This window comes from Centruroides sculpturatus, unplaced genomic scaffold (genome assembly GCF_000671375.1).
Source record: "Centruroides sculpturatus isolate CEXI.00-Female unplaced genomic scaffold, Cexi_2.0 scaffold21, whole genome shotgun sequence".
Taxonomy (NCBI): domain Eukaryota; kingdom Metazoa; phylum Arthropoda; class Arachnida; order Scorpiones; family Buthidae; genus Centruroides; species Centruroides sculpturatus.
In genome coordinates this window covers 1,047,056-1,063,344 of record NW_019384490.1, presented here as the reverse complement: position 1 = coordinate 1,063,344, position 16,289 = coordinate 1,047,056, and the positions used below count along the sequence as shown (strand labels likewise).

The 16,289-nt window shown below is 27.2% G+C and overlaps 1 protein-coding gene across 3 annotated transcripts in view; it reads right to left on the bottom strand.

Annotated features, from left to right (window-relative positions):
- Window positions 1-16,289, bottom strand: part of LOC111621758 (structural maintenance of chromosomes protein 3-like) — an 89,687-nt gene that overhangs the window by 52,085 nt on the left and 21,313 nt on the right. For 2 of the 3 annotated variants that reach the window (XM_023363994.1, XM_023363995.1), the window contains exons 4-7: window positions 12,104-12,243; window positions 10,352-10,431; window positions 5,779-5,857; window positions 986-1,218 (exon numbers count right to left, since the gene is read on the bottom strand). In XM_023363994.1, coding sequence (XP_023219762.1) covers window positions 986-1,218; window positions 5,779-5,857; window positions 10,352-10,431; window positions 12,104-12,243 — 532 coding nt within the window. The remainder of the gene's footprint in view (window positions 1-985; window positions 1,219-5,778; window positions 5,858-10,351; window positions 10,432-12,103; window positions 12,244-16,289) is intronic. The other variant, XM_023363996.1, reaches the window with a different exon arrangement.

The following is a 16,289-nucleotide window of genomic DNA, read 5'->3' as shown; positions in this document are numbered from 1 at the left end:
GTAGAAAAAATTAACTTTGTAAAAATTCACCATCAATAAACACACATTATTTTATGAAATAATTTTGTTTAAATTCTATCACAAGGATTTATATTGAAAGTCAGATGTTCAGTAAATCCAAATTATTGTTTTTCAATTTTCTTATTTTAACAATGACATAAATAATAAAGGTAATAAAATAAATAAGTATATAACATAGAGAATAAAAATACATCAGACTTAAACCTATTATATATCTATGTTATGTAATTTTAGTAAAAATATATTAAATATAATTGATATTAAACAAAAGTCATGTTTTAATACCATATTTACTTGTATATAAGACAAGGTTTTTATTCACTTTCCACTGATTTAAAAACCTGGGTCATCCTATATGCACAAGCAAAGGATTCTTTGCATTTTTACAATAATTTTTGTGAACCAAGTAGTTGCAGTTTTTATCAGATGCTCACCCTCTGGTATTTAAAACCAAAAGTATTTTATCTGGATTATTTAAATTATTCTTGTGTATTGTCAGTAGTAAAGATGAATAGCAATAAAAAAAGCAAATCTTTTGAATTGAATTCCAAATTGAAATTCCAAAATTACATGGGAGCCCGATATATGTTTTAATCCATTCCCACATTAAAACAGATGATTATTTGGAAATTAGAATTCAGAGAAACTCATAAGTGTAATTGACAGAGAGTGGATTTGACTGTTAAGAATTGACAAAAAAGATTCCTGATTGTTCAACTTTATACAAACAAATTATGTTGGTGATTTTACAAGATTTTTCCTTAAAGTTTAAAATGCTAGTAATTTTTGTGGGACAATGTGTGCATTTACATGCATTTGATATTTTATTTGTGATTAAATGAAATAAAATTAAAATTATATTAATATATCAAATTTTCTTTATTTTGATCTTTAAAGTCACATCTCATCCTATATGCAAGTAAATACAGTATATATACATACATATATATATTTTTAGTCTAACCTTCTCATTTTATCCCATTTTTGATATTCTTTTAATTCTTCTTTTTCTTCTTCAAGTGTTTTCAATCTTTCTTCAATATATTTTAACAAATCTTCTATTTTTTCTCTCTTACCTTCAGTTTCTTTTAAAATAGATTTACTTTCTTCACGACGTTCATCATAAACACGAGTTCCAGCAACTTCTCTCAACAATTTTAAACGTTGAGAATCAGGAGCAGTTGCCATTTGATTTATCTAAAAAAATAATATTTAGAAATAAAATTCCCTGTTTAAAATTTTGCATATGCAATTTTGTATTATTATTAAACTGAAATTTTATAATGCATGTTGCACGTTGGTCAGCATGTTGTGACCAGAGATATGTCAAGAATAACATTGGACAAGTAAATGGGTTTTTTCAAAGATTTGTTTGTCAAAATTCAATTTCACAACGTTTGCATTTCCAACTTCTCAATGAGCAATACAAGCGCAAATCTCACACTAGTGCCTGTTTGTAGAAGTGTTGCCATTTTGTATTTTATTTTGACTCAGTTCTCGATCCTCTGAGTAGCTACAAGTCTGGTTTTTTTTAATGTGCGCACAATTTGGACACCTAATACTCTGTGCCAAATTGCAACTCCTGACATGTATTCCTTCATATCTCTAAGCTGGTAAGCCAGGATGCAATTTTATAAATAGTCTTGTCAATTATAATGGTCAAATTTAAGATATTTATAAATTGTTTATTTGGATAACAATTAGTAGTAACTTTTGGTAAAAATACATGTAGTATCACCTCTTTACAAACAGAATGTATTTTTACCTATTCTCATATGTATCTATTTTTTAGTATGTTTTTAGTATCACTTAAAATTTATTCTATGCATTTTTGCTAATTGTATAGTTCATTTATGAGTTTTGTACTTTTAGTTTTTGTACATTTTTCATTTACTTATTATTTAAAAGTTCAGCATTTTCTCATTTAAATATTTGTTCTAGAATGTCAATATTTACTTCAAAATACATTTAAGTTTCCATAAATGAAACTAACATTTGATTTGTATTTTTCCTGAAGAAGGCCAGTAAACATGACCAAAAATGTTAGAAATTTAAAAGTATTACTGCAATTTTAAGGTTTTTTTCATAGTATTGTTTAATATAAGTGCAGTATCCAAAGAACTACATCACTTTTTATATATAAAATGATTAATATAGTTGCTAACAAACAATTGCCTTGTATGAAGTAATGTACAATCTGTATGCTGTGCCACAAACATTACATTTGCAATACAATGATATGTTATACACAGTAAGAGATTTGTTTTTAAAAATATAGATAAAAATTTACAATAAAAAACAAAGAATAAAATGCAACACATTCTTTAACAATGTCTCCAATACTTCTGTAACTGAAGAATTGAATAGTGTTAGCTATTAATTCATTCTTATGGTAAAAAGTCTAAATATGAAAGCATATTTAGACTTTTTACTTTTTTCTGTATAGTTATGATATGATGCCTCTTCCAGTTTCAGCTAAATATGAGATGCATATTCCATTTCTTGATACTCAGGTACTTTCGAAAAATGTTTACATATAATTCTAATATTTTAACTAAATTTTATTTGGAATATAACTGGAGCTTTCTTCACATATTAGTTTGTTAACAATATATTGAATTTTTGGAACATAAAGATAAAGCTTTCTTTCATAAACATCAGCCAAAAAACATTGTATTAAGAGAATGCACTGTACTATACATTCTATGAAGTCAAACATTAAAAACCAAAAGATATTATACTGAAAAAACATTAAGCAGGAAATGCTTGTATTTCATTATAATCTTGTAATTAACTAACTTTTGAAAATAATCATCATGTTATGAATTGAATTTTATGAATAAAATGAAGGTTTAAAAAGTTTTTGATTATATAATATAGTAGATATAAAACATCAAAAACTGATAAATTTGTTAAAACACAAATGTATTTAGATTATGATGATAAGGCACAAAAACTGACAAAGATTATAAACTTGCAGTTTTTATCAAATTTTGTGAATTACAGTTGAACTCTGCTATAACAAGCATTAGGGGACTGGCAAGATTTCTTCATTATATCTATGAAGAACAGTGGCATAACTATGAAGAGAATGGTGGCTGCTTCAGGTACAAACATGTGGGGGGTACCCCATGGACAGCAAAATTTGTAGATACACCGCTGATAATTAGTGAAATCTATCTTTTAATTTTAATTTCAACTATACTGACAAGGGGACCTTACGGTCTCAGAAATTCAGTTCGGGATGAGACTTTGCAGGTTAGTAGTATACCTCAAGGGTGTCCACCCAGAAGAATTGTAAAGCGCACTAGCAACAAGATTCTGAGAAAAAAGGCTCTAAAGTTTTAAGCGCAGCTCATATACCGATCGATTTCACACTATGGCAGCACAGCGAAATGGCTGAGCCTGTAGCGAACTCTCTTGCCACGCGGACGATCTAGGTTCGATTCTACCTTCTGTTATTTTTTTTTTTTTAATTGTTTTAAAAATTGTAACAACTTTTAAATAAAGTTAATGACCTAAAAATATTATCAATTAAATCATAAATAACTGTCAACTTTCACACCTGGGAGCTAATTATTCCGTGAGTTTTCACAAGTCAGCAGCAAAAGTGGCACTTTCACATAACTTTCCGACCTATCGTCTTAAGTTCATCGGTTGAAAATAACAAGGAATTGAAAAATTCTTCAAATTTAAAACGAATATTTTTAACCTCTCCACAGCTTAAAATATCTTAAAATTTTTAATTAAAATTAAAGTTTTAATTTACCTCCATTACAAATGCATTTGAAATTATTCAACTTTTTAAAAATATTTTAAACTATGGAGAGGTTAAAAATATTCGTTTTAAATTTGAAGAATTTTTCAGTTACTGTACTTGTTATTTTCAACCTATGAACTTAAGACGATAGGTCGGAAAGTTATGTGAAAGTGCCACTTTTGCTGCTGACTTGTGAAAACTCACGGAATAATTAGCTCCCAGGTGTGAAAGTTGACAGTTATTTATGATTTAATTGATAATATTTTTAGGTCATTAACTTTATTTAAAAGTTGTTACAATTTTTAAAACAATTAAAAAAAAAAAGTTAACAGAAGGTAGAATCGAACCTAGATCGTCCGCGTGGCAAGAGAGTTCGCTACAGGCTCAGCCATTTCGCTGTGCTGCCATAGTGTGAAATCGATCGGTATATGAGCTGCGCTTAAAACTTTAGAGCCTTTTTTCTCAGAATCTTGTTGCTAGTGCGCTTTACAATTCTTCTGGGTGGACACCCTTGAGGTATACTACTAACCTGCAAAGTCTCATCCCGAACTGAATTTCTGAGACCGTAAGGTCCCCTTGTGAGTTCAACTACATTTATCAAGCCTAGAAAAATATAATCAATATTAACAATTTATTTTTTTGTAATTAAAGATGATACTAATTAATAATATGCTTGATTTCAGTCAATCTTTTTATCTACAAATCTTAAAATTGATGTTTGCTTTATTTCTTCATAATGTTGATACTGTCAAAGATGACAAAGTAAACTGTCATTTTTGATGTTTTTAGCACCACATTCTAACATAATTTCTACTTTTTTGTAAACTGACAGGCATTTTCTTTTCTTCATAGACATCTTTCTCATAGAAGGATTCATTTTTAACTAGAATATATGGTAATTTTACAATCATAGTGATGATTAGGTAAATTGACAGAGTAGGTAGGGCTGGGAGCTAGTCAAGAAAAAAAGAGACAGTCTTCAAAAAGAAAGTTAATTAAGTGATCAATAGGCTTGTATTCCATGCAGATTGTAAAACTAATTATCCAGTGATCATAAAACTAAGTAACCCTTTCAGTTTTATCCATTCCAAAAATTTTATATCACATTTCTTACTACTTGAACAATTAGAAATGTTTGCATGTTTGCATAGCTATCAAAAATTTGCTCAGTATATCCATAAAGTACTCTTATTATAACACTGAGAAAATGTATAGAAACATGTGTAAATTAAAATTGTATGGCATTTTGCTCGTTATAACTGAGTTCAAATATATATATATATATATANTTGTACTTTTTAAATTAGGATTATTATTTGGAAGAAAATAAGTTTTTGATCATCAGATCACTAGCAAATTTTGTAAATAAATACATAGAATTCAGGAAGACTATCTGATTTGTGGATAAGAGACTAATCTGATTCTTTTTCACTTTCTAGAAGGGATATTTGCATGTGCAGTACGGTTGATTGGATGCATATCACATGATAGCAGTTTAGCAGTTTTCTCAAACTTATGTGAAAAGATTTTTGGTGTTACTTTCTTTTCATTTAATAATTTTTTGAAAGTGATCTATGATACTGATTTTTTTTCTCCAATGTTCATAGTGTAAAAATTGTTGGTGATTTTATGCTACTTGCATCCTGGGGTATGGTTTGTAGGTTATTTAATCAGTGGTTAGTTTTAGTTATTTAAGAGACTTTTTTTTCACTTTCCCTAGGTAAGATATAGCTAAGTTTTTTCTTGTAATTTTTTTTTGCTTTGAATAGTTCTCCCACCTTTAGGTTTAAGTTGAATTTACTTTTGTGTTTTTTATTTATAAATTATATGTATTTATGTTTTGGGTTAATGGATATGTTGTATGATTTCTTTCTGCATCATGGTTGTACCAGTACATTTAACTAAAAAAAGAAATAGAATTCAACACAAGTTAATAATTAAATATTAATTAAGAGAAAATTTTATCTATTTTAATTAATTCTTTATTGAATACTTACTTTTCCTTGTTTTACAATATAATAAGGATTACTTCTGGAAAATCCTGCACTTTCTAAAAGATTCATCACATCTGTTCTCCTATAAAATTGAAATTTCATCATAAAGATGGTATAATGTAAAAAAATTAAGAAATTATATTTATAACAAAAAATCTCTACTATATTATTTTAAGATCTTTAAGATTCATGTGATAATAGTAAATAATTTTATTACAAATATCATCCTTAATAATATGTAACATGTAAATTAGATATTAAACTAATATTCTATCAAAATAAATAAGTTTAATATCTAACTTATTTGGCCATCAAATAATTTTTTTTAATTATTTACTAATCAATACTTTTTAAGATTGGTCATTATAGAATTACCAAAAAATTTTTAAACTTAAAAATAAATTACTCTTTTTTATTTTTGTATATCAAAAATATTTATCTGAGCAAACTTTTTATTTCAGAATTCTAAAATGTATACTCTCTCTCTGTCTCACTTTTTTTAATTAGAAAAAGTAGTTTTTTCTAATTTAAAAAAAATCTCAAAATAAATATAGCAGAAAGTGGATATAATAATAATAATAGTATATAAATCAGAGTTCTCCCCAAAAATGTTTAAAAATAAAAATTAGGATAAATGTTTTAAAATTCAATTAAAAAAAGTTAAGAAATTTAAATGTTAAAAAATGGCATCTACATATTTCATCTAAAAATTCTATTAACTCACAAAAAAGAAAGATGTTTAAATAACAGTAAAAAAGTAAATATAAAAAAAGTCAAACTCAATAATATGAGCTTTATACATATTCCCACAATTTTTCATACCCTTGTATACAAATTTAAAATTTTTCATATAATCTAAATCTTCATTCCTTAAGTTTTTATTAAATCGATCAGGAAGAAAAACTTGAAATTCATTCAATTCTCCATCCCTAAGAACTACTATTTTTTTTATCACCAAAGCGTGTTGATATTGTTTTAATACAAAGAATTGGTTATTCATAATCAATTTCTAACTCGTTTAATTTCCTAGTTGGAGTATTTTGAAGTTTACCAATATTGTTTAGTTTTTTCAATGTCTCCATTTATATAGGAAAAAATTAATCAATATAATTTATAAATATTGAAATACTATATTTTTGCAAGAAATTCTCAACATCATTTGCTTCCTCATTGATTCTCATTAGGATCTTCGTATTCATCCGGTTCTGTATAATTTTTTATCTTAATCATTTATTTGTTTAAAAATTTCAGCTTGTGCTAAATGATATTTCAGCTTGAGCAAAATAATATTTAACTTGAGCAAAATGTTATTTCAGCTTGAGCTTAAGCTTTTTTGACTTTCATACTCCCTGGCAGCCAACTTTCCTATGTTTTATTTCCCATCCCATTTTCACTAAGTTTTATTTTATGTGTTCATCCAAATAGTGGCACTTTAATCAATTATACAGCACTGTACAATTATGTGTAAAAACATTTTTCGATTTAATATATAGCAATGGATATTTAATAAATAGCAATGGAGTAAGGACACAGATAAATATTTTTATTTAAAACTAAGCATGCTGTGACATCACCAAGGCCTCAATGCAGAATCCAAATATTCTTATAACTCAACTGCCATTATTAATTTTTTCCTGTACCCCTAAACAACCAGGTGTGTAACCTTGGGTGGGAATCACTGATTTACAGTATTTGGTTGACTGAATAATGCCATTGTAGATTAATTTAATGCATTATTTCTGAAAATCATTTGTTTTATTTTATACAATCAAAGAATTTCAATTAAAGTAGATTTGATGTCATCAATTCAACTAACAATACAGTTTAACCTGCTTATAAGGTCATCCATGGGACTGGCAATTTTTTGACGTTATAACCAAGTGTCGTTATCTGCGGGGTCATAATTTCAGTCCCATAAAAGTATCAAGTCTGTTTAAGAATCTATTATAAAATTCATCTAATTTAATATCGTATGTATAAAAGTGCAAACTAAATATTTAAATCAACTTTATTTACATTATTATGTCTAAATTTACAACGATGTAATTAAAAATTTCAAAAATTATTTTTTATAAAAAATTTTTATTTGTCAAGTTTCGATAATGGCGGCACTTTCGGTTTTGAGAATAATGTCGAATCAAAAGGCAACAAAAAGTTAAATTAAGCAAGAAATGAGAAAATTATCATCCAGGTGTTATTAACGCCTGGATGATAATTTTCTCGTTTCTTGCTTATCTATCAATAGACATGAAGTCCAATATCTTTCACTTTTAGGTTAAATTAATGTATATCAATTAAAAAGAAACAATAAAAATATTCACTTAAAAAAAGTCAGTTATTTTAGATTGTAGGCATTTTTCACCTAAAAATTGTTTATCAATGTCATTTTCTAAGTCGTAGATTTTGTTCATTATTTCCGATGAAGTTTTACGAGACCTGTAGAATTTGCTAAACCAAAGTCTCTGCATACATCTGCCTTTTTTCTTCCACTTTCAACTGCTTTAATTATTTCTACTTTGCAGTCTAATGTTAACGCTTTCCTTTTTAAGCTAGCCATTTTACCTGATTTGATGCTAAACTACAACACGAGTATGAGAGCTATGCAGACTAACCCACTGTCACGTCGTTTAAAGGGGTGGCGCATCTCACCCCACCAAATCAGGTGGTGACAGTACCACCCACAATCGTTCTAGGAAGTGGACTCTGACCCTAGGACTGAACACGTGGTATTTTCTTTGATAAATAAAATTTATAATCTAATTTTGTAAATTTAAGAGTGCTTCAAATATGACGTTAAAACAGGGTTTTATGTCGTTACAAGTGGGTTTGTTAACATTATCTAGTATAGTAAAATTGTGGGACCAATAAAAATTTGACGTTATATTAGGGTTGTCGTTACGTCCGATGTCGTTATAATCGGGTTAAACTGTATTTTAACTAACAGACTGATAAAAAGCAGGAACCTGATCAGAACTGATAATTATACTTACATTTCAATTATTGATTTTTGTTTCATTAGCAATATTTTAATTAGAAATGTATTTTAATTTACTAAGCCTAAATTTGACTTTTTTTTTAGTAACTTCAATTACACAGGGATACATAATTGATTAGGTAAACTTTATTATTTTATTAATCTATTAATAAAACCCAAAATGCAATTCCAAATACAATAATAAAGTCTGCATAATCAATTAATGTATCCCTGTGTGATTGAAGTTACTGAAAAAAGCCAAATTTAGGCTTAGTACATTAAAAGAAACTAGTAACAAAAACAATCAACTAAATAGAAATGTATTAGTTTTATTATCATCACCATAAATATAAATCTCAAATATTCTTCAAAATTTACTGTAGTGTTTTTATAGATAAAGGTAATACAGTGGAACCTAGTTAACTCAAACAGAAATAACTTAAAGTTGCATTTACTTGAAGTCATTTTCTTTCCCCAATCATCTAGCATAAGAATTTAAATGTTAAATCAAACTGGTTAACTCTAATATGGTATTGATATAGTATTTTCATAAACTTTCCAGAATTTTAATTTTCTGTTAAATAAAATAAAATACCTCACTCTGTAACAGAAGTAACTGGTTGCTGGAATAATATTTTAGCACAATATATCAAACAAGTTAAATCAAAGAAAATAATTAATGTTCATCTATCAAACAAAGCTATGAAAACCTTATAAAGTATGGGAACCATATATGATTAAAAATAAACATCATGTCATGTGACAGCAAGCTGGAATGGTGGCTTCCAGACAGCATGTGTGACTTAGGTACAGTAACTGCCATTCAAAACTTGTTTTCTTTTTCAAAACTTTTTTTTTGTTTTATTTGATGGCTGAGTGATTTCTACAACTAAATGACATAATAAATAAATGAAGTTTTGATAAATTAATTAAAAAAAAATGATTATTCCAATTCTATAAAAATTTTAGCCTTTGCAGCAAAATTTTAAATATATAACAATTGTAGAGTGGATTTTTGTGATAAAAAATAATAAACAGATCAATTCTAAGCATGAAATATTGCAATTAAAAAAATCCTTACTGAACAGTTAGGAGTGAACAGATCAACCATTTGGAAAAGCATTTCTCAGTAGCATATTTACCCATTCAACTAAGCATTTTCAAGTTTCTAGACAATACTGAAAAGTTTACATTAACACAATGCCTTTATTATGTACAAAATTCTATGTAATAAAACCCACAAAATTATCCATATGATATTTTTGTGGGTTTTATTGACCAATGCACAAAATCTTAATTTTTAGCCAAACCTCCATAACTCTAAACTTTTTAACTCAAAGTCCAAACTTTTTTCCCAACCAAATTGAGGTAACCAGATTCCACTATAATCTTGATACTGTCAAAGTAGATATAAAAAGCCATTCACTCAGAAATCAAATTAAAATAGCACTCCATTTGCATTTAAAAGAAATACAGACCAGATTAGATCAATAATCTAAATCTGAGAACTTAAAATATTTTTAATTAAAAACTAGTTTATGCAAAAAAAAATAATTAAAATTTTACTAATAAAATATATCTGCATAAAACTGATATACTCACGTAACCATTTTTTTACTCAAAAAGTATTGATCTTTCTTTGAACCAATAACTCTTCTGAGTGACACTTCTTCCTTATCAATCTATAATTATTTAATAAATGACCATTAAACATATTATTTACAAAATAATAATAAAATATTAAATAAAATCTTACAATTCAGATTAATATAATTAAAATTTATTCTGAATTTTAAAAAATGTAATGAAAAAACATGTAAAAAATAAAGAAAATATAAATAATTTTAATTAAATGTATAAGGTTTAAGAATTTTTCAAAGTCTGAAATCAAAAATTAGTGAAAAATATCATTAGACTTTAATTTCATAAAATTTGTAAAATCTGATATATGCTAGTGATTTATATAATATAATATTTTAAGAAAGTTAACTTTATAATGAATGAAAATGAATGATATGTTAAAATAATTTTTTGTAGATGTAAAGAATTATTCTAAGATTAAAATTAAAATTCAGGCTTAAAAAATTTAAGTCAAATATAAAAATATTTTCTTTTGTAAATATATTTTTAATTACAAGAAAATATCTTTTCTTTATTTTTCATATATGATTTTGTAATTGTGAGATAGCAGAAGTTCCTACATTAGAACTAGTCTTTAATATTAATATTGTTCGAGTTGCATAACAATTGTTGCTTGTAGCTACCTGAGAAAATATCCTGTTATTGATTCTCGAAAGCAACCCGATGCTTTCTCATAGTCTTTTAACCTCTGTACGGCCAATATCGTCCGTGGATATCACTAGAAAGTCAGTCACCGGTTTAGTCTTTCCTGAGGAAAGAAGTCATCACCCGTTCCGTTAACAAAGAGTTAGTATAACCCTCATCAAAAACCTTTTCTTTGTGTTAATGCATGATTGAGCCTGGATATTTCAACAGGACATTTTGACTGGATATTTCACCCTTGGACAAATCCTGTAAAAGCTTATAAGACAGGTGTGGCCAAACTTTTTTCCCTTAGGGGCTACTTTTTTGGTAAAATATAGTCTGTGGGCAACTATGAATATGGGAAAACAATTTTAGGATTTTTATATGAGCATGTGTTAACATTCATTTGCATTGTTCATCGCGATAAATACAAACAGTATGGGTACATTGCACAGACAGTCTATTATTGTAAGAATAAATTATCAAATTAAGATTTTTAAACATTAATTTAAGTGAAAGCAAATTGTTCAACTTTAGCTTCGCGGGCTACTTTCAAAAGCTTTGCGGTCGATCGGTCAACCATGGTCTACATGTTGGCCATCCCTGCTATAAGACAAACTATTACCTGGTTCTACGATTCTACACAACCCTGATTGGGATATATGTTACAAAAGGTATTTATCGCCACGCAAACCTTATGTGAACTCTCTCTCTCTCTCTGCAAAAAAACTTAGAACCTCTGTATCTTATCCAATTTATATTTTAATTAAATCCTTATTAAGTGTTAATTGTAGTTCAAGTCACTTCCACATGCTGTCTTTCAATCGGCTGACATTACTAATCCGTCTGTCCACTTATGGGACCACTCGTGCAACGGTGTTACGTAGTAATTGCCATCTTGGCTTCTGTGTTCTAATAAACACAGTGGTGTCAATCCTGACAGGGCACTAAAGAGGTGCTGACCCGAAAGGTCACATAATCAATCAATAATTCCATTTAAAAGTTTTAACTAATATAAGCTTTTACTAAATAACTCTTTGTAATAAATTTTTAATTTAAAACTATCAATATAAAAACAAAAATACTCACTGGGAGTCTGTTATCTGTATTATCAAAGATAATTTCAACATATGCATTAAGAACTCTTGGTCCAGTACCCTCATGAAGAAGAGCTTGTCGTTGTTCAGGTCTTAAATGAGAAAACTCATCACTAAGAACAAACTGAATAGCTATAAAAAATAAAAATATTTTAATATATTATTTTAATATGTAATTATTTCTAAAACTATAAAAATCATAAAATTACTAGTTATATATTATACAGGGTGTATTTTTTATCTTGAGACAATGAAATAACTTAATTGGATTTCATTATTTTGGGAAAAAGGTATAGACAAAAGTTGTAGGGTTTCGAAGGGCCAATCAATTGGTGACCTTGGCCTTGATCTTCAAGGTCATTTGAGGATCACGTCTGTTTTTTTCAATGGGAACACATATTTTTGATCCTGGCAATGGAAACAGCGAGAAATTTCACAACCAGATATACCTTTGAACTTATGGTCTAGGTCAGAGGTCAAGATTATTTTAAGGTTTAAATTATAAGCTTTTTCTAATGGAAAATCATAATTTTTATTACTGGAATAGGCAGGGAAGTAAAAGTTACATTTACATGGAAAGAGTGGGAAATTTCACAATCAGCCATGACCTTCAGTACCCCAAATTTGACCTCTGAAGGTCATCTCAAGCGTGGCTCAACAAATGCACCGAAGTGCAATGGAATCATTTTGAACATTTGTTAAAAACTTTTCCCTGACACCAACATCTCAAACAATGGTGAGAAGTAAAGTGACTCACTGAAAACAAGCACTGCAATAGTGAGAGGCAAGGGAACTTACTGAAAATAAGAACCTCAAAGGGAGAAGAAAACTACTACATCCACATCATTACTTTTAGGTAGTGCTAATAGTAGTAAATGCTTTTAAAGGTCAAAGTAATAAGGTCATGCAAAAATGTAACTTTTACATCCCTGTCTATTCCACTAATGAAAAGTATGGTTTCCCATTAGAAAAAGCTTATAATTTAAACCTTAAAATAATCTCGACCTTTAACCTAGACCACAAGGTCAAAGGTATATCCGGTTGTGAAATTTCTCGCTGTTTCCATTGCCAGGATCAAAAATATGTGTTCCCAATGAAAAAAAAAGACGTGATCCTCAAATGACCTTGAAGATCAAGGCTAAGGTCACCAATTGATTGGCCCTTCAAAACCCTACAACTTTTGTCTATACCTTTTTCCCAAAATAATGAAATCCAATAAGTTATTTCATTGTCTCAAGATAAAAAATACACCCTATAATATATAAATATTAATATTATATTATATATTATATTTTAAATAAAAATGTAATATTTGCTCTTATTTGATTCGTGCATAAACAACATACGATAATTGTCAGTAAGCATCTGATTCTTTAGCAAAAAATCTTTTAAGGGAACAAATATAGAATAACTGTTTATTTTACATAAAAATTGAGTATAGATGATGATAATTGGACAAATTTTATTTTATTTATTCACATTTATAGTAAATAAATAAAATAAAATTTGTAAGTATTCATTAAGGTTTCTATTTATAAGAAATATTAATGAATACATACTTTTAATCATAGTATTTTATAATTATCATAATAAAATAATAATAAATATTATATGATGAAGTTAAAAGTAATAGTAACTAGTAATAGTAAACTATATTATAAATTTATATATTAATTCTTAACTATTAGTTTTTTACTTCATTTTTATTCTTTAAAAAAAATAATAAAAATTGGAAAAATTAAAGATTTAAAAAAATTTTTTATAGATTAAATAATTTAGAAATCAACATAGCTTTTCAAACATAGCTATTTATAATAAATTAAAATGTAAACATAATCAAAGCTCTTAATTTATTGAAATTATTAGATAATTTGGCATTAAATGTAGACAGAACTATCATCTTATAATAAATTACCATATATTTGCACAGATGATAGTTGAATCATAAAAAAGACCCCCAAAATCTGAGGTTGTCTTATAGGACAGATTGAAATTTATATAAATTTCAATCTACTGTAATTTTTTTTTGTATCTGTCCTTATAAAAAACCTTATATATTTTTGTATCTGTCATTATAAAAAAAACAGAAAAACTGTAATTATTTACTAATAGAGAGTAGGGTATGTCCACAAAATAGAATAACCCATATGACATTTTTGTGAATAGTCAAAGTCATTACCCGAATGCTCAAATCAGTGCGAATGTTTGCAACAATTGCAAGGCAGTGCTGTCAGATGCAAGAATATAAAATTTCAAGTTCTTTCAAAAAATTACAAATAGAACATAATTTTGTATACATTATACAGTGCTATTATCCAGATGATGATCGCTGATCTAAACTAAATTCATAAGTTGTTGATAGTTTGGGGGTCATCTTATAGGACAGATATATGCTAAAACTATAAAACTTCGATGAAAATTTATACCTCATCTTATCTGTGCAGATATACGATAATTCAAATTAATTAGTTAATAATTGAGAAATGTCTGCAAATAAAGATAAATCTGGAGCAGGACTGGGCAGATATGTTGTCAATAACATCAATTTGAATTTTACACTATCATAAGAAAAAATAGGAAGGCCATGTTTTTAAAAGTGAAATTATATAGTGTTTATAGGGTTTCTTTCCCGGGATTCCCACCGTTTATTCTCTACGAGAAAAATCCTGGAAAATTTTATTTTTCCGGGAAATCTCTCATTTCAATAATAATTTATCATGTCAGGTTTTCTTTCTATTATTTATTATACGAAAAGTTGAATCTTGAAGACTCACCTAAGAGAGAAATTTTGAGGTTTCATGCTGCATATTACCACCTATGTTTTACAAGTCTCTACTTGTTAGTTCATGTAATATCTATGTATTGTGTTTGCGCATCATTGAACAGCAGAGTACTTGCTGAAAGTAAATATCACTCATTGCACTTTAGTTTATTTTTTATTTCATCTTTAGAAATAAAATAGTATTTTTTTTCATNGATGATAATTGGACAAATTTTATTTTATTTATTCACATTTATAGTAAATAAATAAAATAAAATTTGTAAGTATTCATTAAGGTTTTTATTTATAAGAAATATTAATGAATACATACTTTTAATCATAGTATTTTATAATTATCATAATAAAATAATAATAAATATTATATGATGAAGTTAAAAGTAATAGTAACTAGTAATAGTAAACTATATTATAAATTTATATATTAATTCTTAACTATTAGTTTTTTACTTCATTTTTATTCTTTAAAAAAAATAATAAAAATTGGAAAAATTAAAGATTTAAAAAAATTTTTTATAGATTAAATAATTTAGAAATCAACATAGCTTTTCAAACATAGCTATTTATAATAAATTAAAATGTAAACATAATCAAAGCTCTTAATTTATTGAAATTATTAGATAATTTGGCATTAAATGTAGACAGAACTATCATCTTATAATAAATTACCATATATTTGCACAGATGATAGTTGAATCATAAAAAAGACCCCCAAAATCTGAGGTTGTCTTATAGGACAGATTGAAATTTATATAAATTTCAATCTACTGTAATTTTTTTTTGTATCTGTCCTTATAAAAAACCTTATATATTTTTGTATCTGTCATTATAAAAAAAACAGAAAAACTGTAATTATTTACTAATAGAGAGTAGGGTATGTCCACAAAATAGAATAACCCATATGACATTTTTGTGAATAGTCAAAGTCATTACCCGAATGCTCAAATCAGTGCAAATGTTTGCAACAATTGCAAGGCAGTGCTGTCAGATGCAAGAATATAAAATTTCAAGTTCTTTCAAAAAATTACAAATAGAACATAATTTTGTATACATTATACAGTGTTATTATCCAGATGATGATCGCTGATCTAAACTAAATTCATAAGTCGTTGATAGTTTGGGGGTCATCTTATAGGACAGATATATGCTAAAACTATAAAACTTCGATGAAAATTTATACCTCATCTTATCTGTGCAGATATACGATAATTCAAATTAATTAGTTAATAATTGAGAAATGTCTGCAAATAAAGATAAATCTGGAGCAGGACTGGGCAGATATGTTGTCAATAACATCAATTTGAATTTTACACTATCATAAGAAAAAATAGGAAGGCCATGTTTTTAAAAGTGAAATTATATAGTGTTTATAGGGTTTCTTTCCCGGGATTCCCACCGT